The sequence below is a fragment of the Equus quagga genome, chromosome 6 (genome assembly GCF_021613505.1).
Source record: "Equus quagga isolate Etosha38 chromosome 6, UCLA_HA_Equagga_1.0, whole genome shotgun sequence".
NCBI lineage: Eukaryota > Metazoa > Chordata > Mammalia > Perissodactyla > Equidae > Equus > Equus quagga.
The window spans coordinates 35381506-35408925 of record NC_060272.1 but is presented as its reverse complement, the minus strand read 5'-3'; the positions used below and the strand labels follow the sequence as shown (position 1 = coordinate 35408925).

General features: G+C 38.2%; 1 protein-coding gene across 2 annotated transcripts in view; it reads right to left on the bottom strand.

Annotated features, from left to right (window-relative positions):
* The window catches only part of KLF12 (KLF transcription factor 12), a 470708-nt gene that overhangs the window by 46100 nt on the left and 397188 nt on the right, over nucleotides 1–27420 (bottom strand). Inside the window, exon 8 of one of the 2 annotated variants that reach the window (XR_006889121.1) lies at nucleotides 8102–10739. Coding sequence is in view for 1 of the 2 variants with exons in the window: in XM_046664760.1 (XP_046520716.1) it covers nucleotides 10558–10739 (182 nt within the window). In the remaining variant the exon portion in view is untranslated. Of the gene's footprint in view, nucleotides 1–1123; nucleotides 10740–27420 lie in introns of those variants that run through there. The other variant, XM_046664760.1, reaches the window with a different exon arrangement.

The window sequence follows — 27420 nt, the reverse complement described above, 5'->3', positions numbered from 1 at the left end:
GTGTTAAGAGCAGCCCCCATGGCTTTCTCTTGCAGTGTCCTTGAGTGGAACAGAACGATTTCACAGAACTCAACGTTCATTTGGAAATGGATTTGAATCAGTAACAAAGTGAGTCAAAATCGACTTAAGTCTCTGATTTTTATGAGTTGTTAAACTCATATATATATAAACTCATATATAAAACCATATACTATGGTTTACTGAGTATGAAATGGATAGTATTTTGTAGGTTTATTTGTATTTATTTGCATGTACACAATCAAAGTTATTTGTTGAATATTTCTACGATATTCATTGCTATTAACTCTCTCTCCCATCTTGACCCCTGCTCTCTACCTCCCATCCTTTCTCCATCCCCTTAACCCTTAGCCCTTTACTAGCTGAGGACACCAATCCTGGAATCAGACTGACTGGGAAAGTTGCCTAACCTGAGTGCCTCACTTTTTCATTTATAAAATTAGAAGAATAATAGAACCTAACTGAGGATTTTTGTAATGAATAAAGGGAACAGATACAATGCTTAGAACACTGCCTGGCATCTAGGAAGTACTCAAATATTGCTTTAATTATCATCGATCACCATTCTACATAATTGTTAGTAGTATTTACTGCCATTCTCATTGTAGAATGGATTTTCCTAGTACATCTTCAATTGAAGGACACTATATAGGAAGATACTTAAACAGATTTTTTGACTGCTTATTTTAGCAATTATTTAAAAGATATTCTACTCATTAATGACCTTATTTTCAAAAGCCTTATAATCCAGTTTTCTTAAAAATTTACAGAAATAAACCAGCCTTGGCATGGCCTAGACGGATCATTCTACACTTAAATGATACACAAAGTCTTAAAACTTCAATTTTAGGCTCCAAAAGATATATTTTTTTATATCACTTAATATTTCTGGACCACTTTTTAGTTTTACATTCATTAAAATATCAAGTTAGGAATCCTGATTTAGGTGCTGGTTTATGAAATAAAAACTCTGTTCATTTTTTAGTATAGAGTCTATCTTGTTCCGTGTTTTAAATTACTATACACAAGTGGTAAAGCTTTTCATAACAAAGGTTTAATTAGAATGCTTAATAACTATGATTTCCAAAGTGTCTGAGTCAGCCTTAGTAATAATTAAGGAGTTTTGTTCCATACAAAATGCTTTATTTAACCTTCATGCCTTCATTCAGATAATTATACAAATGCATACAGTTAAAGGTTTAAACTCTATTTCGGTTCACAGCTCAATTCATAGGAAAGTTGAATACAGAAAAGCAATGCACCAACAGAATATGTCTGAGACACCATTAAAAACGATAACACTTGTTCATTTAAATCTGAGAATAGACTGGAATAATCATCCTCTGAGAGAATCTCATTAGGAGGGTCTCCCTTTACATTATCATAGGGCAAAAAAAAAAAAAAAAATCACCATTTTACAGTAAAAGAAAAAAGCTCTGAGTATATTTACAATACATACACTATACATAAATACAAGAACAACACTTACATAATATTAATAAACTTATAACAGGGGTTGCCTAAACACTACAGAGTATATAAATGCAGAGGAAACTATTGGGAAATTAGATCTTTAGATAAGCTGGAGAAATAAATTCATTTGCAATTAAAACTCTGAACAGAAAACCAAATGAAGATTTAAGAAATTAACACATTTGCTTGCCAGCATCATTGGGGGCTTTCTCCTTTAATGCGTAGGACCTCCTCTGGGCACTCTAACTCTCTGGGGTCAGAGACCCAAGAGGCTTTTGTAAAATTACATCTGTAAAGTGAATCAGACGCAGCACATCTATTTCAATTTGCTGTTCAGAGGCTTCAAGCCTACAATAACTGTTTTGTAAACTAAAGGATGTTTTTGTATTTTTACACAGACAGATCTTGTGATCCAAACATCATGTATAATAAGCTAAGTGTCAAGGAAAAGGAAAAAGATGCCTGCTTGATTTGGCCAAAGATAATATTTTTCTTTATTCCCATGTATTTTTTCAAATATGACTGAGAGATTTATTCAAAAGAATATGACATTTGAATTGACCCCCACACACCAAGAGCAATGTCTAGACTACTACTAATTATAACTAAGTCATTTTAAGTGGCAGGTGGGTATCTTAAAGGTGGTCTGTTCTCATCGTTTCACAACACAAAGTTCTGAGTACATTCTTCTATGGACAAACATGGATTTGCTGGTTTCTCTTTTTTTAAAATGAGCATGTTATGATACACATAATTGCATTATGATGCAGGATGACATAATACATAAGACGATGTTTTCAAGCTGGTTTTGTAAGTAGTTATCTCACATCCACGGAGAGTTGGTTTGCCATGTGATGCAATGTGTCCCACATAAACATGAACAAAACAATACAGCCACCATTCCATGGGAGGATGGTGATTTTTAGAAATGAATTTTTAAACACAACAAATTGTGGACAGACAAGTTGATAGGAAAGAGCCTTGAATATAGGCACCAGTGCCCCAGTTCAACAATATCCATCCAGTGTAATAACGTTTGAGGAACAAAATATATATTGTAGTCTGGATGTAATTACAAAATTCTATGGGAAAACTAGAAATACAAGTAGGGCAAAAGCATTTTCTATAATGTTTTATGCTGTATCTTTGGAGCATGAAATTAGCAGAAAGGGAAGATGTTGGTATGTCCCTAAAATACTTTACTTTTTGATTACTTGAGCACTTTTACTAGAATTTGCCCCCAATTCTACCCTTCTATTCACCCTCATTTCTCAACAAAAATGAATCCCTGTGAAAGTCTTGGTAAGCCTGCTTTGGAAAAAGCAAGATATAATAATTCACACAAAGAGTCATTGGTTCTCGCTTTGCACAAAGGGCAGACTCTGTTGTCTCAAATATTTTAAATTTCTAGATATGAAATTCAGAAAAAAAATACTGATGTGACTATTTCCACTATTCACTTCTTTTCAACTCACCTAAAGTTGTGGTTTTGTTGTTGAGAAATTATTGCTTGTGAAACCCAATTAACCGAGAAGAGAGCCCCTTTTCACAATGGGTCGTGCACACGGAACGCTTGCTTTCAGCAAAGAAGAGAATTTGTTTATACAGGTTTTATCTCTTCCCTCAGCCAAGTAACAAGGAGAAAGATCATAATTCAGGAGATTCATTTCAGAAGAAGAAACACCATGAGAAATGACATTCTCTTAATGTTTTCTGAGTCCATTAGTACTTCCATGAATCAATACTGTCAGAGACCTTGTTCTACACAGAAAAGGGGAGGGAAGGTTCATTTCCCTGATGTTGCACAGCTTTTTACGCAAAATTCAATTAAAATAACAATAATACTATAAACCAATTATTTATAAGACTATTTAAAACATTCCAAGGCAGTACTCTTAAGTGAGAAGTCTGAAAAGGACTTACAGGTTCTCTCTCCTTGCTCATCATCTGAATGTTTGTGATTGCCGCCTCATTAACCACCACCAGGAGTAGGCTCTGTTATTAACAACTAGTTCCATGGAGGTTAAAATTTCAAATGCAACTTAAGCAGACTCTAGAAGGTCACATAGGTGGCAAAATTTTTACTATACCTACAAAGAAATAGGTAGAATCGAGAAGACCCACTCTGGCTCAAATGCTACGAAGTAGGGAAGAGTTTCGATGCTTTTGGATCTCTAGGCCAAACATTTAGGTGGAAAGCAACAAGTTCAGGAAGACACCTGGTTGTTGCTGTTTGTTTATAATGATCCTTCGTGTATGACTTTCCAGAAGACTGATTTCAAATATTATGTACCACCGTCAAGTTATGTGGTATATCATGTAGATATATCTTGGAAAATATGATGACTACAAATCCATAATAGAACTACTTAAGAGTTAGAAATACGGAAAGTTGGCTGCTGGGAACACACGTGCAGTGTGGTGTGGTGGAAATACAGGTTTCAGAGCCAGAGATAGGTAACTTCACATTCCCACTCCACCGTTCACTATTTTTGTTTGTGGACAACTCTGCCACCCAATTCGTGCCTCAGTTTCCCATGCACAAAATGCAGAACTGTTGTACAGATTATAAATAATGTGTCTAAAAATTACCAAGTACAGTGCTTGGCACACAGTAAGTGTTTAATAAAGAATAGTTATTATTTTCATGGTTTGCTGAATTTTTGACCTTTCAAGTTCTTTTAGTACTCTCAGACAACTTGCAGAAAGCAGTCCAGTCAGAAGACTTGACTTCAGTGAGTTTAAGGAACTCACCAGCTTTTCTTTGACACTTAATTATTTTACACCCTTATCCTGGCACATTTCTTTCTCCTTTTCCTTCTTTCTGAAACTTGGAAGAGGAAATGGTAGATGGTTTTCTAGGCCTGTGGTCTGCTTCTGGAGAACACTGTCCATCATGGTAGTCTTCACTGTCTAAAGCCTGAGTATTTAATCACAGTCATACTTTCTAAATTGCTCTTACCAAATGTTTGGCTCAGAAAGAGTATAATTTTACTGATAGCCCTCAATAGCTTGTTTGGGTGGATGTGTGCTCTGAGATGGTAGGGGTGGAGAATTTCCAGGGCTCTTGACTATTCATATAATCTCACTGTATATTTCTATTCATGACTCCACTTTTAGCAGTAAAATAATTATAGCAAAAATGTGTGAAGTTCTGAATGTAAATCTGGTAATTTCCAGGACTAACTGCAAACCCTGGTTAAAGGCTAGGCTTACTAAGTGTCAGCTGTACTTCAGTAGACTGTTTAGGGAGAAATGATGTGCCAATATTCATTTCAAAATTAGGGAAAAAGGAAATGAAGAAATGCAAAGATGGATTTGTGCATTTGGTATTCACGGATAAAATAAGGTAAAACAAACAAGTATTTCTAGTGTTTTGCTCTAAATAAATTGGCCTTTGTTAACTGAGCAAAACTTTCTGAGCCACACACAGTGCTTCATTAAGTTTGGGGCAAATCACAGTGAAGTTTTTATCTCAAAATTATAATCGCCATACGCCATTAGTGTACACTGAAGATAACCTTAATGTTCAGATTTGCATTCTTACATTCTAGAAGAATGATTAAATTAGGAAATGCTAACGTAAACAAGATTAGGTATATTTAATAAGACACAAAAGAATTTTTGAGGGAGTGTGCACAGATTCAATTTGCTACATGCATGTATTTACTCTAAGAGCGTGTTTCCCAAGTGTGGAGGAAAAACCCAGTCTGATGAAGAATTATTGCTGTGGAAAAGTAGAGGAGTATCTCATTGGTCATAATCTTTATTGACAGGCACTTTCAGCTTTTAATTCATTTCTGAAAATGGGCATTAGCTTATTCCTATTGCCAGTATAGATTCACTTAACATGTGGCCATATCCATAGCACTTAATCTTGTTAACATGTAGCTACTGCTAAAAGTATTCCCTCTGGAATTCAACAAGAATAAACACCTGTATAGTTTTTTTGATCAAGAACTACTTCGTTGAGGAGGAAGATGACTGAGAAAAGAGAACCGTTGCTAGATGCTTCTCTTTACCACAAGTAAAATCCTGTGCAGCTGTTTTCCCCTTTTTAGACAAAGACATTTTGAGTTTGGAATCAGTTGTCTGTAACTTAAAATGACTTCATTGTGTTTTAAACCATCCTGGCTAAATTGAGACAAGTGGCCACTCCATTTTGTCAGAGCACAAGGAATGTGCTCTGACAAAGTGGAACAGAGTTCCCATGGCAATATCACTAATTGTGTGTAAGATATACAAGGCATATCCGAACAAGTTTTTTTTTTTTTATTGTGATGAAAACTAGAAGCTCTTTTTCCCAACATACTTCATCAAACTATTTACAACCTCTGTAAAATTTGTGAGTTTGAAAATACTTTTTCCACTATCACGTTACGAATACAATAAAATATCTTCCCTCTATTTTTTAAAGATGCAGTATCCTCCTATTTCATTTTCTTATGAAAATCTGAATTTCTATTGCAATTGCACAGTATTTAGCATATTTAAAGTACCAATGGACATGGGTTACTAAACACACATTACTCTATAATGAAACTGAGAAAATATAGCATTTTAAATTTTTTATGTACACTTCTTAACTATAAAATGCAAGCAAAGTCATATATAGCATTATAAGCTGATTCCCTAAGATAAATAACTTACATTTCTACACAGCATGGATTATTACAAATTCACTCTTTTAAAAAAGTTCTTTGTTGATATTGATTAGCCCACTGGCTGCTGCATATGCAGGTGTGTATACAGGTGTGCATGTGTTGGGGGTGCCTGTACAGGTAAGTGGAAGGCAGTGTGGGATAAGTAGAAATGTGACATGAAAGATATGACTTACCAAATCCCTTTTCTAAACAAAACCAAATCAAACTGAAAGATTTTTTTAATGAGATGTACTACCTCAGAAAAACTGAAGGAAGAGATTTGGTCAATGAAGCTGTAGACCACGTTTACCTCCTAAATTTACAGGCATCAGTAAAGAGCAAAATCTGAGACTAGATCGTGGAACATGAGTATTAAGGCTTCCTGGGCCTATTACGAGTCATAAGAATTATGTCACGTTCAGTCCCTTATCCGAAGGCTATAACTCAACATATCATGGATGCTGGTATTCTTAACACTGCTTAAATTCTGTCAACCCTTACTATAAATGTTAAGACACCTTTATAACAACATCATGGCTACGCTGCTAAGCAGTCATAACAACGTAACAAAGGCGTATTAATACATTTGAAGGCCTCACCTCACCAGATTTATTCAATTGCAGCTTTGGTAAGTATAATAAAGTACAGAAAAGGAATACTGCATCTTTATCCATATACATGTTGTCATTCTAATGAACTGATTTCAAAGTGCAGAATTATATTTATGTTTAAAACACAAATAACAATTTGAAGTTAAAAAAAGTTGTATAAAAATGAACACAATCTTTGTATAAGCTATTCCAAATTTCAACTATCATGAGAATGGCCTTTCTAATCACCCAGAACTGGCATTTGTAAACACTGTGGCATTTTTAACTTCCCCTCCCCCAGACAATCCTCGTCCTATTTTGCACTTAAACTTCAAAGTGAATAAAAAGTGCTCTTTTTCTTAAAAAAAAAAAAACAACGTGGTTCATGTTACTGTTATTCAACTGCTTTTGAAAATAAATGTCCCATAGTGTTTTGTGAAAAGTAATGCCAGGCAATAGTATAATCTTTATGGTGAAGCCATTAGGAATTTCAGTCTAAATGCCTTAATAGAACTTAAGACAAATCATCAAGCAGGTTTCTCAGAGTCCACACACAATCGACAGGATGGGGCTGGAGATGGAGGGGGAAGCGTGACTCTTTTCCCAAACAACTTAAGATTAGAAGAATTTGAAGAGGGAATCTATTAAAACCTCAAAGTCTGAACCTCATAACTTTTCAAATAACATTAACTTCCTTGAAATCAATCTCGACAATGCAAAGAGACAGGTCTACTGCAGCTTCTCAAGCCAGCATAGCCACCTGTGTATAAGTTCCCAAACATGCACGCACATCCAGCTGCAAACTGAGCAGCTTCAAATTTAAAACCAAAGAATGCTTCCAGTTAGGGAACAACTGACAAGCCGTTTGGATTCTACTCCTTTTCTGTTGTTCGTCATCTACTGTGCTTTTTCAAAGAGGCTAGAATGGACATAAGACGAAATGGAGGAGGCTTTCTCATGCCTGAAGATATTCCTACCTAAAAATCCAATTCCTTCTCTCCCAAACCACTTTCCTTTCCATGGGGAAACATTTGTAGAAAATGCAGAATCTCCTATGTCCCAAGACAAACCCCAAATAAGTGTCAGCCCTGGGGCGAGGTCAGCAACTCATTCACTGCTTGTGCTTGGATCCCTCCTTAGAAGTACTGATACGTCAAAAGGGGGAAATGGCGTAATGCTGACAGGTTTATCAGTGAACTTACCGTCTCAGTCTGGTTTCCACTTTCAGAGGGTGAGGAGGAAAGCTCACTTCCCTGAATCTTTCCTGTGTTATTAGAGAGGAGCAGCTCATTTAGTTCTGTGCTAAATTTGAATCAAGCTGTCACTCAGGAAGCACCCACTGCCTGTCAGTTCTGTGAATTCTAAAAAAATTCCTACCTGTAACACTCTCGAGACATGTCTCAGCAGAGAAAAGAACCGGCCTTCTTGTGAGAGCAGGCAGAATTAAATCAAGTCCACACTTCACCTGAGCGATTCACTTACTACCTGCCAAGCAGGTTCCAGGACTAGCAGAAAGGGCTTCAGGGTTGTGTTCGCCACTCTCTGAGTTCTTTGCCACTGACTGGTAACCAACGCTGGCATGCACCAAGAAAGCTCTTTCTATCCAAACTGGTCACAGGCAATGAGAAGTAGGAGTTGCATACAGTACAGATAAAAAACTTTCCAGTTGGTAAAAAAACCCCAGTGCTTGGTGGGTAGTAGATTGTGTAGCTAAAGAAGCTATTTATCAATAGAATTGCAGCCCTTGTTGGAGGAAAATTGCCTGATGAATTTTTCAGACCTGGCAGAAAATGTAGAGCACATAGTTTTGAAGACAGAATTTGACCTGAAAATCATTATGCTGTTGCTTGAACATTAAAAAAAATTCCTTTTAATACCATCCAACATAATTGTCCTTATTTCACTGTTTATAGTTCTTGCTTCATCAGAATAAGATTATCTGAATTAGAAGATGATCCTAAAAAGGATAATTCTGCAACCAGGAATTATTTCAGAATGTTCAAACATTTAAAAATGAGCTAGTAATATTGTGAGGTTAATTTGTGCAATTCCCCAAATCAAGTGTTTATAATTAAAATATATTGCAAACGTCTATGCTGGCAACCTTTTACATCTAAGCTATAAAAAATCTTAACAACAACAATAACATAAGACCTTGCCAATCCCCTTAGTCACATAAAGCTGAAAAAAACAGCTTTTAGTGGGGAAAAAAATAAGATAATTTTTCAGAAAGAATGCTTGTTGGTGATGTATTGCTTTGTTTACTGTATACTTTACTAATCGCAAGAAAGGCTTGTAATTTAGGGGGTTGACGGGACTATAACTTCCTCTCACCCTCAGCATAGGATGAGTGGGTTCAACATCCCTGCGGATGCCAATGCAGAACCACTGGGTCCTAACACAGTTTAGAAAATGAAATCTGTAAAGAAGAACCTATTGGAGAGTCACTTGTCCTTGGCTCTCCAAGTGAGGAGACTAGCACCATGTCAGGCTTTCCTCAGGGAGCACTCCCTTTCCACTGACTCGATTCCAAGGAGAACTGACCCATTAACCCAAGAGTGAATTCCCTGCTATGCCTCTCTGGCCTTTCTAGTCACTAAATAACTGTTTTCAAACAAGAAAAGGGGAGCATAATCTTTAATTGTGGTACTCAACCAAGCAGGACAACAAACAGCAGAAAGATTACCTCAGTGCTGTAAATGTAACCAAGACATCTAAAATGCTGGGGTGTTTTTCACAATCCCTTTAGTAAGTATGAAAATTGGTAACGTGAGTCCTCAGTGAAGTTATTGTAGGAAAGTCCTTTTATTCATTATTGCTTTTCTCCTCAAGAGGCGCATTATTTCCATCTCTGCTTTGTCTGATTTTTCATGTTCACTGACTTTGCCTGGGCAGCCCCACCTCTTACCTTGGTGCCAGTGTGTCTAAGAAAAGTTTTTTTCCCCCGATTCCTTGTAATCAAATACTAGGGGCAGGAAGAGATGATGCCTAGGTGACAGAACACTGCAATTTGAAGTGGGGCAGTAGTTTTTTAGACAGGCTCTTCCTATTCAACTACAGAACACCTCTGTGCCAGTCCATGCCAGGGCAGACACCAGGACTAGACTCCAACTGAAATGTCGCTGTCCCTCTGCTCGAACAGATGAACAAAACAGAATCAAACAAAACAAAAACAATCAACAACAAACAAATGAAAGCTTCAATGTTGGGTTTCTTCAGGGCATGGCATAATGACAAGGTGCGGGTGATATCTACTTGTTGCCATCACTATTGCAAAGGGCTGCCTGAGTGCCCCTTTCTTTTCAGGTAATGGAACCTCTCCAACAGCTTCTTCTTTTCTACTGTCATGCTGCTTGCTGGTAACAGATTGGATGTGTGTTCTATCTCAGATAGTAACTAAAATTTTTGTAAAAAGGGGTTAAGGGGTAGGATGATGGGAGAATAATCCAAATTTAAAAGGTCTTGCTCTAGCCATCAATTTGTGGTAGATGACCTTTAAAGTATCAATAACAAAATGTCTGACAGCTCAGAAAATGTACAAGCTACAAACATCTTTAAATGGCAGAGTACACAGCACGGAAAACAATGCCTGTCTCTTCAGCATTTGTATCACCAATCTCCCAGGCCAGCGTGAAGACGTTTCTTGTGTAGTCGCGATGGGGGTTACCTTCAGACCGAAAGGAGAAGTGTTACTTCTTTTTCCTGCTCTGGTTTCAGACATCGTGGGATGGTGATGCCCTTTTGTGTTAACACTGTGAAGGGGATTCAGCCCTGCTGAATTGGGTGCTGCAAAGAGACCCAGCTCTTACGCTCAGCTGGACAGGTCGCATTCCTCACACCAGCATATGCCTCCGGCGGTGCAGTGCCAAGTGGTCTGACCGGGAAAAGCTACGATCGCAGTCCGCGCACTTGAATGGCTTTACTCCCGTGTGTTTGCGGTAATGCCTTGTCAGTTCATCTGAACGAGCGAACTTCCAGGTGCAGCCTTCCCAGGTACACTTGTAGGGCTTCTCTCCTGGAAGAAACAAAGGGACACACGCTTTGGTGCTCTGTCACTTTTCCATAATACCAAGCGAGCACTGTATTTTGGGAAATGGTTGGTCTCCATGGATCTTCTATTTGGTAATCCTCTGTCAGGAAACCTCACCATCCCAACAGTGGGTGTGGGGTCAGACAGGTTGGGGTTTCAGTCTCGTCTCTCCTGTTGTGACATCTGGCAAGTCAATTAACACTTGCATCCTTAATTACAGGTAAGTTACTTCACAGTCAAAATATCAAAAGGCAGAGACTGATTGCTACTGGATATAATCACCACTGACAGACTCAAAAGGCATCTTAGAACTCTACTTAGGTTGATTTGGTTCTAAGGCTGAAACTCACAAAGAATTACAAAGGGTAATTAACTATGTTTTGTTTCAATACTCCCCCAAAATGTCCATCACTTAGCTGGTTTAAGTCTATTTTCGGATACAATGTCCATTTATCAGTCACTGAGAATATGTGCAAAATTTCATTACGATAAAGCATTCCACCCCACCGCACCCCCAAACCAAGTGTTAAGTACATACTATTCATAAACATCTACTTTTTGCTTGTCTATTGGAAAAGAATCCTAAGTATCTTAATAGTATAAAGTTTAAATACCATTTTCAGTGACTTAAGAATTAGGGCGAGCCCTGAGGAATCAAGTTGGTCCTAGTGTTGAAACTCACAGTAAAAAGCAGTCTGGAGAAGTATGTAATTTGACCAGGTCCTCAGTCAACTTGTAAGGACAGTAAAATATGCAAAGGCTTTGCTGGGAAAAGATACACTATCCATTGTCCAAATGAGCTCCCAGGGGGAGCGGGACAATAGTTGACCCAGGTGTGCTTTTTCCTGGCTCTCATTCAGAATGGAAGCCCTGTCCCCATGCAACCCCACAAAAACTGATCTCTCCTCTGCCCCTTCCATCCGATAGTCAACAACATACTGTTTGGTCACACATGGCCTCTGGTGAAGAAGGCCTCCGATAGAGAAGGGATCTATTTGCTGTTCACTATGAATAGAGCTGCAAAGTGAGTATTGATCACCCCTCTTTACAGATGAGAAAACTGAGGCTCAATGTAGTAAAATAACTTGCCCAAAGCTGGTAAAAATATGAGTTTGCCTCCAAATCCAGCACTTTTCACTATGCTATGGTGGAATGGCTAATTCTTTCCCCACATAAACTTTGTCAAATCCTCAGACAAAGTCACTTCAACTTTGTTAGGTACTCCCAAATTACTCACTTCCTATTTCTAGCCAATCACCTATCACAAAATATCATACAGATTTTGTTTAGATGCCTTTCTCCTCTACCAGTTTCCGAATACGTGGAGGTCAAGGACCATGCCTCTACCATTTCAGTATCTTCAGAGCCTAGATAGGTGCCCAGCAAGTGACTGAATGAATGAAAAAAACTGCCACACACACACACAGAGGCAGGTAGACAGGAAGCTACTAAGCCCTGTAAATGACATGTACAAGTAATGCCTACATGGGAAAACTAGACCAAACTGGACCAACATTTTTTATTCAACTCTTCAATAAATGCTGTTTATATGGGTCCTTTTTGGATCAAGTGGCCCTTTCAGAAGTGAGTGAATAGTATAGACCAGTCGAATCTAGAAATGTTGATGCATTAATTGTGGCCCAGAGAAAGCTCCAGGTTACTCTGAAAGGGCTTCTTTGAAGTAGAAGCCTACTCTATATCTTTGGCAACTGTTAATATGCTTTTATTTACATGTCATCCCTATAATGCTTTGAAATTTACATCATGAGCATGGGTTCTAATGAGGTGACATTGATATAAATCATGTCTCCAAAAACACATTCATCTTTTGGGCATTGAGCTCAACTGAACTCTTCGTCACCAACAGGCATCTCCTAGCTATCTCCTGTGTTGCTATGGAACCAGCTACAGAGTTTTCGGCCTAAGAAGGAAAGAATAAAGGATTTTCTTAATCGGGGAAAAGCATTTCTCGGTCGTGTGGTAGGAGGACATGTGTTTCCATCCTGGTGAAGAAGTGTCATATGAGTCTGACAGGGATGAGAAAAGCTGTTGGATCCTCACCTTGCTGTTCCAGATAAAGTGAGAGGAAGGGCTCCATAACTAGGATGGGCCAGGAAGTAAGGAGGGGCAAGGAGAAGGAGACAAGAGCTGCCAGACTCACTTCAAGCAAGATGTTAGCGACTGGAATAGCCCACCATCGGGACAGTTTATTGGCTCAGGAACTCTCTGGATTTCCTTGCACACCCAATTTAGGCACTTAATATTCTCTAATTCCTTCCTCAAAATTATAATAGCCATACTTTCACTTTCATTTTGGCTCTTTAATAATGGTATTTGTGTCTTTTCCACTTGAAAATTTATAGCAGGGGGTGGTAAACTGTGGCCCCCAGGCCAAATTCATTCTGTGGCCTGTTTTTTTTGTAGCCTGCAAGCTAAGAATGGTTTTTCCACTTTTAAATGGTTGAGGAAAAACCCCAAAAGTAGACTATTTTGTGGCATGTGAAAATTATATGAAATTCAAATTTTAGTGTCCATAAATAAGTTTTCATTGGAACACAGCCACATTCATTTGTTTATGTATTGTTTATGGCTGTTTTCCAGTGATGGCAGCATTGAGCTTTGCAACAGAGAATGAACAGCCTACAGTGCCTAAAATATTTACTATCTGGCTCTTTACAGAAAGTTTGCTGACACTTGATGGAAGGGAGAGGCACCTCGGCTTTTTGTATGCTTTCTGATTATGTTAACTTACTGAATTGGGGTACATAATATACATTGTGAGTTTGGGATGGGTTGGGTGAAGGAATATTTTGGCCATAGAATAATCACTTATTTTCAACTTAGGATCCTCAATTAAAATTCTAATAGTCTCTCAGTAACTAACACACATGATATTTATGTCAAATACTTTAAATTGAGAGTTCTGGGCAAAAGGAAATAAGTGATTCTCTGAAAAGGCTCACCCAATTCAATCAGTTTTCAAAATATCTTCAGGATCTTTTCCGCTTGTTAAAAAAGTACAATAATGAATAAGGTCTTCCCTAAGAGGGTGAGGGTCAGGATGGAGTAGGGTTCGGAATGTCTCTATATGCTTTACCTGGTAATCAAAAGAGCAATGATTCTACACAGTGATGGAGTGCCACCCCACCCCCTTTAACTCAGTTGTGTTACAATGGCCGCGATGATGAATGATGATGAATTACTATTCTACTGAATTGGGGGAGGTGGACACATGGAAGGAAGTTCCTAGAGAAAGTGGGAGCTTAGATGTTTGGCATAGTTTCTAAGATGGATATTTTAAAGGAGGAGGGGCAGGGAAAGCAACAACTGACAGCAAGGATTTCGGGGAACCCACCAATGTGGAGCAGAAAACTTAGCGCAAATCTGAAAAGTAGCCTGTGAGGTAGAATCAAGTGCAATAAACGATCATGAAAGACAGGGAGATAGGTCTCAAAAACGCAAGAGGCAGCTATGTCCCCACATTGTGAGTAAAACCAATGAAAATGATATGTAAGCTTATAAGCTGTTAGAGGCAATGGGAATAATAAATGTATATAAGAAAGAATGCTGGGGCCAGCCCGGTGGCATAATGGTTAAGTTCCTATGCTCCACTTTGGCAGCCTGGGGAATGCAAGTTTGGGTCCTGGGTGTGGACCTACACACTGCTCATCAAGCCATGCTGTGGCAGCATCCCACATACAAAACAGAGGAAGATGGGCACAGATGTTAGCTCAGTGACAATCTTCCTCAGGCAAAAGCAAAAAGAGGAAGATTGGCAACAGATGTTAGTTCAGGACCAATCTTTCTTATTGGGGAAAAAAAAAAAAGAACGAATGCAAACCTTCTCCACTGGTGGAGGGAGGAATGATATCAGAAAATAGCAGACAACTATGTGAGTGATAAACGAGTTTTCCTTGAAAATTTTCTTACAAAAATGTATGCTTTCTTTTTTATATCCCAAAAAAGTCTCATGCATATTCCCTGCTGCCATTAATGAAACTGGAGTTTGGGTCTTTCTCCACGCTTAAAAAAAAAGAAAACAGGATCTTCAAATCTCTCTTCAAAATTAGAGGCTGAGCTCTGGGGGTGGGGGAGAGGAGAAGGCTCCTCTGACCAGGCAGAGAGCTGGCTTCTGCCCCTCACTCAAGAGAGACCTAGGTATCCATGATAGCCGCCCACTGCCTAGCATTTCATTAAAAAAAAAACAAATCAGTAAATGCTCTCTTTGGACTAGTCAAGTTTTAGACATGGATACAAGAATAATCTTAGTGGCTACTGCATTGTGTTAAACTGCAGATTATATTTTATGCTTGTACTTTGAAGCGATTTAAAGGGTACAATCTTATAAACAAACGAAGATAGAAACTAACCGCATGACGTGAATCAAAACTAATTAAAATAACTACGTTTGTAAGATATATAGTAATATGCATAAACAAGCCCTGAAAGGACATGAGGAAGAACAAACAGAATCCTTCTTCCATCCTGCCTGCTTTCCTTTAAAAACCTGGTAGAAAGTAGAAGGCTAAATTTAATGTCAAAAAGTCAGTGGTTGGGACAGAATGGTAGGTGAATTTTCCATGAAAATTTTCCTATGGAAAGAGTTGGCTTGGACAATAAAAGGGGTCAGGCACCTCCCAGAGTGCGTGCTTCTACTGTGCACAGCTGCTCTGCATCAGGCTGAACGATGGTGACAGTAAACACAATTTCCAGTAATTTCTTCAGGAATAGTGAATTGTACTTAAACTCATTTGAATTAGAATTCTGCAAATGTGTTATTCAAAACTGTTTTCCCTAGAAATAAGCTACAAATAAAAACAGCATGCTTACCTTCTTCCTTCCTTGTGTCTAACTCACAAGTACACTTAGAATCCCTAGTGGCAAAATCTTTGAAAATATATTTAATATTTTTCAAAATAATCGGGTTTTGACTCTACCATCAGGTCATCTTTGATTTTTTTCCGAATCCTGTGAAATAATGAAATTACAGAAAATAGTATGGTACATGTCTTTACCAACAAGTCTTAGTAAGCGATTGTTTTGTTTAAGTTGAGACATTAAGTTGCTCATGGATAAGAAAAATCAAAGGACACAAGCTGGTGAAAATGGCTTCATACCAGGATACACCCTGGGGTGGAGTTTACTAACATCTAGGTCTTCAGTTCTGAAGTGAAGGTCTCTATGTTCCATGTCAAACCCATACGACATTTCCACCTTTTTCATATTTTTTTAAAAAAAGAATCCGATCATTTTTCAGCGCCTTGTCTTCTTTCAGTTCTTTAAAAAACCTGAGCTAAACTATGAAAACTATGAAAAAGGAAAGTGTTAACCAAAACTAATAGCAAGAGCTTCTATTTTTTTAAGAGAAAGAATCCCATAAAGACTAAAAAGAGAACATACCAAAAAAAAAGAGGCTTTGTTAATTTTCATTCTAAAACACTCCTTTTAATTCCATATTGGGGGTTCATGTTAAGTACAATTTTATATGCATATTAACCTGTGTGTGTGTGTGTGTGTGTGTGTGTGTGTGTGTCCTGGGGAAATAAAGACTCCCATCAGGGTTTTTTTTTTTTCTTGAAACAGGCGACAATCTGATGTATTATGAGAACCACTGTCTCTTTCCATTTTAGTTAAAGAAAAGGATTAAGAGTCACTAAACGTGTTTCCATGACATTTACCCAGCATAAGACATAATAAAGTCTAAAGAAAACACCAGGGATTGAATAGATTCCCAAAACCCACGAAACAAAAATAACATTTTCAGGTACCTCCCATTTCACCACCTGAAATGCTGAAAGGTAAATGTGTACTGAGACAAAAGACAGGTGTCCTTTCATATTAAAATGACATGTGAGCAACACACATAAGAGGAATGTGCAGTTGAAAAAACTTGGGTCAAACAAAACACCGACATTTTCCTATCAGCTTCTATTATTTTCTAAAGCAACTGAAAAGAAACACCTTTTGCAACAGGAAACACAGGCATTTTCTTCAGTTCTGAAGTGCATTTCTGAAATATGTCCCTGTTTAACTTTTATAAGGTTACGGGCCCCAGACACTGACAAATGAGCTTCATTACACCCTAGGCTCAACATATTTGCTGTGACAATCTACTTCATTTGAGGAATGGTATTTGCATATGAAGGGAAAAAAACCCAGAATCAAGATTCCTATCTTGTCTTCTGGTTTCTGTTACGTTAAAAGTTCACAGAATTTTAGATGTGGAAGGAAATGAGGTGCTTTTAAAATGAAGAAATAGAACCTGAGAGCTGAGATTACAAGACCCCTGACTTGTCCAGAGGTAGACAGGCTGCCTTCCCTCTTGGTCGTGTTAAGGTGGCATAAAAGTGCACAGATTTTGAAATGAGGCAGAATGCATGGTCAAATGCAGGTTCAGTCACCAATTCACGATCCGATCTCAGGCTAGAGTTGAGTTTTCTGAAACACCATTTCCCCATCTGTCAAATGGGAAGACTCTTGCTGCTGTGAAACTTAGAAGTACACGTGCCACATGCCTGGTAAATGAGAGGTGCTCAATAAGGGATATCGAAATCTTATAGTTATGAAACTCAAGATTTTTGTTTTTGCTAAGAGATGTAAATAGTATAAAGTTAAAAAGAGATCCTGTTTGTTATTTCAAGGAATGAATTAAGGTTTTCAGGTAAACGGATGTCAAGCCCGATCCTGATTTTCCTAACATTTTAAGTAAAAACCTACTTTATAGGCCAAGTAGACCAACTGATTCTACAACTTGTTTGATCAGTTTGGTTTTGCCAATTCAAACAAGGGATCAATATGATACTCTCCTTCCAGCTGAATGGGCTGGACAGAATTAACTATCTTTTTCATTATGTGTCAACAAGGCCAAGTGGGTCTGTTCTTTCCTCTCCGTGCAATTCTATAATGGATTTCTTTGATAAAAATAATATTTGCTAAAGCATATAGCACTTTCCATGTACCACACTTTGCTCTAAGAGCTTTATGGATCTGAACTCTGTTAACTCCGACAGCTTCCTAATGAAGTAGTTGCAGTGACCAGGCCCACTTCACCCAGTGAGTATGTGGTGGAGATGAGATGTGAACCCAGGGAATCTGACACCAAAGACCATGGTCTTAACCACTACTCTGTAATGTTCCTCAATACTTTCAGTCACTACTTTAATAAACCAGGCTATCTGGTCAAAACTGGACAAGCAGACTGAGAATATGAATTAGCACTTAAAAGACAGACAACGTGTTAACACAGAGGCTTGCCCTCCTCATCCAGAAATCGAATATAAATGAACTAAAATATCCTATAATAAAAATACACTTTACTGAAAGCAGAAAGTTCAAGGTCTAAGGATAATGCTTTATTCGGCTATCTGAGTTTATATTTTCATGTAGTGACAATATTTATTTTCCTATGTTTCTAGTTACTTTTTCCTCAGTTTCTTTTGTAGAGACCTCATCCTTTACCTGTTACGTAAATGTTTACCAAGATTTTGACCTTGACTTCTTCTCACCTGCACATGTTCTCCTTGGCTCCCACCACAACTTCTAAGAGAATGATTACTAAGTGTCTACCCCTGTCTTTTTCCTAAGCTCCAGAGAAGGGTAAAGAGCATTTCCAATTGGCAGTCTGAAAGCAACCTCAACACGACCCAAACTTTACTCACCATCTACCACTTAAACAAGACTTGTTCCTCCTTCTGTTTGCTCTCTGGAGAAAAGGGAACCTCATTTACTCAGATATCAAGTCATAAATCTCTGCAGTTGGAGAGATTTCTTGGGCTCTTTCTTACCTGTTATTCTCTACCTGCCGCAACCCAAGTACTACACCTGCCAGTTCTGCCTTTCAAATATCTGTGCAGGTGTCCTCTGCGGTTCATCCCCACAGTGGTGGTCTGCCTGTCCTTAGAGTCTCACCATCTTTCACCAATATCAACTTCTCATGGTTCTGTTTCCCTGTCTTATGTCCTACTCTCTCCAATTTATTGTCTGCACTGTACTGAAGGAAAACTTTCTGAAACACAAGATGATCATGTCACACCTTGTCACCCTGGGCAGACCTATATTAAAACTCTCATCAACCCCCACTGTGTTTGCTGGTTGTCCTGTGTGCTCACCCCAGTCAGCAGTGTAGTGCGGACGATGGCTCTGAGCTTTCTTCATCTCTATATCCCCAGGGCCCACCACAGTGCTCTGTGCTGATAAACGCTCGTTGATTAACTGAATGAAACTACTTTAATTCAAATATCTTGTATTCTTTTAAAAATATAACAGACAAAAGTCAACTTAAGAGTAATCTATTTTGTGAAACAAAGAGAATCCATCACTTGCATTCTACCCCTTCTATGATCTTTTCTATTCTAATGAATTAAAATACATATTTTTAAAAAAGGGAAATAAATTTGGGAGGTTTTATTTAAAACTAGTGTCATTTAAAGGTCCAGTCTGCAAACAAATATCTCCTTTTAACCCTTTAAAATCAGTAATATGATGTGACTGATGAGCCTTCTATTTTGTTGCTCAAGTGAGCATTAATTATTTTAATCTTTAAAACAATATATTTACTTTATAATTCTTTTTTTTTTTTTTTGCAGGGAAAGATTCACCCAGAGCTAACATCTGTTGCCAATCTTCCTCTTTTTTTCCTCCCCAAAACCCCAGTGCAAGGTAGTATATCCCAGTTGTAAGTCCTTCTATGTGAGCTGCCACCACAGCATGGTAACTGACAGATGGGTGGTATGGCTCTGTGACCAGGAAGTGAACCCAGGCCACCAAGGCAGTGAGAGTGCCAAACCTTAACCAGTAGGCCATCAGGGCTGGCTCTACTTTACAATTCTTTTTATCTTAGTTACAAAGCTTTTTTTTATTGAATTATCTTAAGTATTATAAATAAACATTTTCTTATATTCTTTAATGGTGAATATATTTTCTACAAAAGCACAGTTCCTCAGTATCTTTGATAATTCCATTAAAACCATATATTTTATATTAGTAGGAGTTAATTTTGCCATTCAGGATAGGACGACCAACACTCATAATTTTGTCATTCTTTGGCAGAACATGAGAAAGTACAAGGGCTGGGGATATTATTACTCTACTCCTTACAACACAGTTTTGATGGCTGAATGGATAAAATAAACCCGAAAGCAAAGGATGGAAAATGGGGTGCATGGTCAGAAGATCCCATGGCATTTTTAACTTTCCACTGTTGCTGAGAATCTGGGTGCTAACACAAACAGAATTAAGAAACAAAACTCATTTAGCAATTGATTTACTTAACTGAGGTAATAATTGGTAGGCTGTTTTTAGCAGCTTTTACTTTTCTTAATCTATGAAAAAGGTGAATTTATTTTTTAAATAAATAAGATAACACTTTAAAGACCAAATTGAACCAAAGAGGTACAGTCTTGGTATCTACATTCAGATAATTGTAAATCTTAGGTTCAACATGTTTCTAAATAGTAACTCTCTATGACAGCTTAAAGTAACTCTCTCTCCATGAAGGAAAACAAGTGTAACACTTTCACAGCATTTTGTTACTGATCTAGATTTTTTGGATTCCTTTTTAGAGATGGTACTTTTCCGCTTGTTCGCATGGGTAGGTGATGTTCACCACATCCCTGTCCTCAGGACCAGTTACCCCTTCAGTGCTTCTGTAGCAACTTGTATGGAGCTCACTCATGGCTTTCCCATCCTGCTTGACACGGTGGATATTTGCAGACGTAGCTGTCTCCCCCACCAGATTTAGAACTCCTTGCTGTCTTCCTCTTTACAGCACACCCATTACTATTCAGAGAGCTGGGCACTGAGCAAGCACTCAAGAGTTGCCTATTTAATTATTAATGCTTCTGGTCCTTATCTTCTCACTGGCTTTCTAACAAAGTAAAATTTTAGTAGACTGGGAAAAAAGACCAGTTCACATTAATGAAAAGCCTAAAAACAGACCATTTAAAGTCGCTTGCTATCTTATTACTTCAAAGTACCTTAATGACCAACTCCAAACAGGCAGGTACTGTTGGCTGGACATGCACAGAATGTGGCTCTAGTGGGGAGAAGACTGGCAGGTTATTAGCAGACGTGTCTGAGCCTGGGTGTAATGACAACAGCACAGGTTCTAGAGAAACTGGAGTTTGAATCCCAGTTCCACTACTTGTCCACTACATGACAGTGGACAAGTGCTCTAACCTTTCAAGGGATTTACAGATGCGATTAAAGTATGTGGCGCGCTAGCAGGGCTGAGCACTGTGCCTGGGACCCTGGCAGGTCCTCAGGAAATGTCAGCTCTCTCCCGCCTATGGTCTGTATCTGTTCACGGCGTTCCTTACTCCTGACCACACACACCAGACGTCTTCAAATCTCCCTCTCCCCTACCCTCATGTCCAGTCAGATGCCATGCCCTGTGGTTTCTCCCGCTCCAATGTTTCCCACATGCCTTCTTTTTTGACCACTGAATTGCTGCAACAGGGAAATGTCCAAGTGCTCAAGGGTCGGGGAGGAAGGAATTCTATCACGTAGGGAAGGAGGGCAGTCACAGAGCTTAACAGCCGAGGTGACACTGAGGCAGTTTCCAAAAGTAAACAGGAGTTTACTAACTAAAGAAGCATGAAGAAAGGAAGCCCCTTGGCAGGCCAGTCCAGGTAGAGGGAAGAATGTGTGGATGAGTTCCACATAGCTGGGCGCATCTGGCGAGTCGTCCATTTCTATGGCTGAGGAATAGTGGGAATTGGGATAGGGCTGGAAAATGAGGTTAACAGATGAACAGGAATCAGATGAGAAGGGCCTGGCATGCCCAGATTAGGAAGATGTCCCCAAATTGCCTGACCACAATAGACAGCTGCCATTGTATTCTTTTGTCATTTCGCTTGTACCTCAATTATAAGGTTTTGCACTCTTGGCCTTTGTTATGATTACTTATATGAATCTTATCTAGTAACTTACGGACAAGTTCACTGAAGTTCATTGAAGAGGGGGCTATGCCTTTTTCTGCCTCTTTCAAGAAATCATCTATATTGCCTTAAGCATGGAAAATGCTCAATAAAGGTTTGTCTTGTTGAATTTGTCTATGAATGGGTCCTTTCAAGTGGAAGACTATGTTTTACTACATATTTTAAATATATCCCTTAAAAGATCATTTATACTACCATTTTATTAAAATGATGCAAAAATGGCTTATTAAACAACAGCTTTACTCCAACTTTTTCTGAATTATATACATTTTAAATTAGTAGAGTCTGAACTAAAGAGATTATATAATTAGAGTTGATTGTGATGAGTGTATACTACATTATCCAAACTTTTTGGCCTTGAACCCACTGGTGACAATAAGAACACATATCTTTATCAACGTCCATACACACACAATTTCAATACGACAAATAATTATTGAGTTCCTACAATGTGTTAGTTACTGTATCTACTGGGGACATAAATGATGCCCTCTGTGGTAATTATGCAACAACATGCTATGTTTATCTTCAGAGTTAAAACTGAAACAGAAAACCTGAGATTCACTGAGTTAACTAGCTTGTCTAAGTTCACCAGTCAGTTAGGGGCCAATGACAGATTGAAACTTTTGTCTCCTGACTTCAAATCTAGTGCTATTTCTATTATAGTTCCCTATTTCTCAGCAGTTACCAACATGACTCATATTTGTGAGCTGTTTAGCCAGGACTTACAAACACTTTACCAGGAGAAGATTTTTACTGGAAAAATGGCAGTTTGCTCTTAAGTGATTAATTACCTGGGCATCACTAAGCCCTACGCCTTGTCTAACAATGAATCCTTACAGAGCGTCTGACATGGACTTTTACATAGAATGAGTTACTTAATTAATGAAGAGAGATGTGAAATTATAAGCAGCATCCCACTACTGGAAGGTAAGATCTAGCAACTGCAAGACTTGTGAACAAAAAGCCACTAAGAGGCACAACTGTCACAAAGCCCATGACTTTCCTCGTAGGAATATCATCAAATCATTTCAGAATCTTATCCAGTGAAATAAGATGTCAAATTAGAAGCAAGAAATATAGAAATAGTAGTGAGAAATGATGAGGCAAGTAAAAAAGTGGAAAAGCATGGAGTCTGTAAGCATTTAGGATCGGGTGTGTGTGTGTGTGTATGTGTGTATTCCAAGATATCAATATCTGATATTCTAGCACACACTAGTTACAAAGGCTTCATTCCTCAAGGCAAGAGCTAAATAATGCATCATTTCCTTCATCTTTCAAGGTAGGGAAGGATATATTTTAGAGACTTTAAAATCAAAATTGGTTAATATTTTTAAAACATCCATATGAATGAACTTCCTTGATGTGTAAAATTTAGACATGAATTATTTTTGATAAAGCCAGACACATAAGAAATGGGATTGCTTTACATCTGCTAATTTTGACAATTTAGGTGTATAGTTTTCACATGAATTAAAATGAATATTAGACAAAGTTGGCTAAATGAGCCTCACAGATTTATTAAAGAGCAAGATATCAAGTGTGAATATAAAATAATTCCAGATTAATTTGAAACTGAATATTTTTATATGTTGAAATTACTTTTTAAAAAATCTCGCTTTAAGTTTATCTTTATCTTGCCTTTTCCTTGTTCATCATTAAATTGTAATATTCTGCAGAACACTGATAATCACGTCATGTCATACATACTATCAGAGGATTCCAGCTGACTGTTTTTCAAACCCTCTTAGACTAGACCCAACATCTGGTTGCGGTGCACCATCTAGTGGCTGCAGGAATCACTGATGCTGGGTGGTGTTTGCTTGTACTTACTTTTTAGAAAATACTTCAGCATATATTTTTAGAAAATAATGAGAATTCTGAACAGCAATACCAAATTCATAAAACTATGTTCTTCTACAATTCATATTTGAATCATTTAATAAGCAATAAAATTCTTAAAATGAAATGAGAGAAATTCGTAGTACATAGTAGTTACGTATAGCACAGATTTAAATGACCGTTAATTTAAATACACTGCATATTCATTTAAATACACTGTACACCGCTTCATGCAGAGGAGACATACAATTTATACCTGTGAATAGAAACAATGTACCTGCTGACACTCACACGTATGTGAGTGCTGAGATATATTTTTTTTCCTCCTTTTTAACGTGCCTTAAATGATTTACCACAGGTAGGTGTTAGAAAAGGCATTTAAAAATATTTGGTCAAACCTTTATGGTATTATCTAAACTGCACATTCATGAATATACACTTTATTTTTAAATTTAAAAAGGCACTCTTTAGGATTTCTTTTTTTAACTCTCAATTCCTTGCTAAAATCTAGAAAATATTCTTCTTTCACATTCTTACAAATATGTTTAATTTACTGTATATGTCCTAAATAAACAGATGACTGATCATGTATGAAAAAGCACAAAAGATCAAGTGTTACAGGTAAAATTAACGTGAACTTTCCAAAGAAAGTTTCTCATTGCTACTTGCTCACCTCCCATAGCGTGCGTAGTTCTCATAAGTCATCTGTTATAATCCCAACGCTACATTAATTATTATTGGTCCCACACAAATAACTTACTCAACATGCCTGAAGCAAAGGTAAGGCTAAGAAGATATTTATTAAAAGCAATGCAAGCCAGTCTGAATCCCTATAGAAGTAGTGTTGATTTCAATTTGAACACAAAGTTATGAAATCTCACATATAATTATAAATCAGAAACTGGTATGGGCTCACTTTGAACCACTGACAGCAAATCAATCAAATTTAATTCTTTCTTTCGAGAAGTATTACTTGACCGATAGTTCAGGAGATTACGCCTTGCAAAGAATTAAGTATCTCTTTGCTAAGTGGATGAATGGATTTGGCATATCTTGGTTGGGGCAGGAATTCCACAAGGACTTTTTGATGTAGCTGTGAGATGGAGAAATGTAGACCGGAGGGAGGACAATTAGGTGGATTCTTAGCTGTTGGTTAATGAATTAAGACCCACTTTGATGGAGGTCTCTAGGATCACATCTCAGGGCTTTTTCTTGAACCTGTTCTACTCAATACCTGGCAAAAATGGAGAAGCTGAAGGAGAGAGCTAAAATACTAAAAGCAAGGTAGGCAGGGAGAAGTTTCAACGTCATTTCAATTTATTATAATAATGGGCCCAAATCAATAAAATGGATGTATAATAATTATTTCCCAGAGTCAAAAGGATATGTGCAGCCTTCATAATAATGATCCTGTCTTGTATCTCCCACAAGAGATGAGCTAGCCTGTGGCTACACTTCTAGTGAGAAGAAATCTACTGCTCCCAAGGGAGCCATCTTTCAAGGGACAGGTCCAACTATAATCACAACATTGCATGCTTAGGTTTAAAAGAAATCAGTTATAGGTAGAGGGGATGGAAAAATCCAGTTTTCAGCAGTTTTTGATTTAGATGACCCAACAGAGAGAGTCAACTGCTAAAAGACTTAACATTATCTTTGCATCTATTAAGAGAAGTCCATCAACAAGGCCTCTTTCCTCAGTTTGTGGTGTGAAAACTTTGAGAGACACAGTGATAAGATGGAGTCTATAAAAATGTGGTTGAGAGAACTAAGGGGCTCTGACTTAGAGAAATGAAGATGCCAGGGGTTCATGACAGTGTTTGAGGAGCACCAGGATGAGGAAGTAAAAATCAGTGTGATAACTGGAGCTATCCCATTCAAACAGAAGGTACTGAGAGCCAGACAATGCCATAAGACACAATTCAACACTGTAAGAGATGAGGACGCTGCCCTCACAAATTTCACCCAACTTGTCTTGCAGAAGAATCAGCTCTCTGTCGCTTGAAGTGCTTAAGGAGAAGTGAGAAAATTACTGTTGTGAGAACAATACTCAACCAGGAGGCACACTTGTGCAAAGGAGATGATGACAACTACCACCACCAGGTCTTGTGAGGATCAAATAAAAGATGTAAGTGTGCAGAAAACTGCATAGTAGGGACTTGCTCTCTGTAAGAGATGACATGCAAGGGAGTCCCCTAATAGGAAACAGACTAGACTCTGACGTATAAGGTCCATTTGGAGTCTATGATTTCATCTTATTAATAAGTCAAGATAATTAATTCTGCTATAGCATTTGAGGTTTATATTGCTTTGAATTATAATGTATACATCAAGTCTCCCTATTTCACAGTATATGTTAAAACCTGTAAGATGCAATGCTATAATGCCATGGAATTAAACCCTTTCATAGTACCTAATAAAACTTCTCTTCTCTTTCTTTTTTTGTTTTTAATTTTGTTTTTTTAGGAAGGTTAGCCCTGAGCTAACTGCTGCCAATCCTCCTCTTTTCGCTGAGGAAGACTGGCCCTGAGCTAACATCCACGCCCATCTTCCTCTACTTTATATGTGGGATGCCTGCCACAGCATGGCTTGCTGAGCGGTACCATGTCCGCACCCGGGATGCGAACAGGCAGACCTCCGGCCACCAAAGCAGAACGTGCGCACTTAACTGCTGTACCACCGGGCCAGCCCCTCTCCTCTTTCACTGTTCATCACTTTGATAAATGGAATGGAGGTGTCTGTGTGAAAATGAGACTAATATGTATTTCAGAAAGTTCAAGGAAAACAGGAATAAATCAAAATATATGATGATTCACTGAAGAAAGATCATTCTCTTTCTCTTTTTTTTTTTTAACAGAAATGCTCCCATAAAAAGTCAGTCATATGACCTGATCATACTTATTACTATGATTTGTGTTCATTATCTACTGACAGGATGGAACATGTTTATTTCACTTTCATGTCTTGAGACTCATTCTTTGCCATAATGATAAAGAAATTGATTCAAAAATAATGCCTAAGAAATAGATGAAAATCTCTCCTGGGGAAGCTCAGGATCAATGGAGAGGGAAGAATCTGGAATTAAGTAGAAAAGGGAAAGGAGTGGGAGCAGGCAAGAAAGATGGAAGGGGAGTTTGCAAAATGTGTTGAATTATCTCAGAAGTATTAAAAGTATAATGTGTTAGATGAGCAAAAATAAACTCTCAATCGAGAGTTTTATGCTTTTCTGACTTCAGGCAAGCCTCCTGTGCCATAACTTCACTGCAAAAAATGGTGCCCCGCCTCAACGCTTGAGACATGAAGCAGTCTCTGTATAGCAGCTCTGGAAATAGTCTGATATCAGAACATGACTAAATAAATGGCAAAGAATGCTGATTTAAATGATTTTGCTAGCTCGACTAGGAAATGGTCTATATAGCGTGGTTATGTTAAATATTTGAGAAGGGAGTACTATTTACACAGCCCCATGGAAGTCTATTATATTTGAAGTTTCCAGTTAGAGGCAGGTGCTGGAGTCTGATTCCTGTTCAGGACAGTCACTGGACTGGGTTTGCTCGATCTGTGACATGTTGCTACCTGGAATGTGTATAAACGAATTTCCCTCTTCCATCTGCTTTGTTGACCTTCACATATTCCAGTCACTAGTCACTTTTCCTACAAAAGACAGCATAATTGTGGGGCCCTCCTCCCACCTTCAATCTCTTCCCAGAGCCTCCCACTGGCAGCACCCAACAGGATCCAGAATAGAAGGAGGCCAGGCGATGCTGGCTGAGGGTCACATAAGATGGAGGATGGATGGCGTGAATGGGGCTAAGTGAAGAGTCACCAGCTTCTTTCCTAAGTGGGTGGATGGGTGGGTAGGTGGATGGGTAGACAGGTAGATGGGTAGA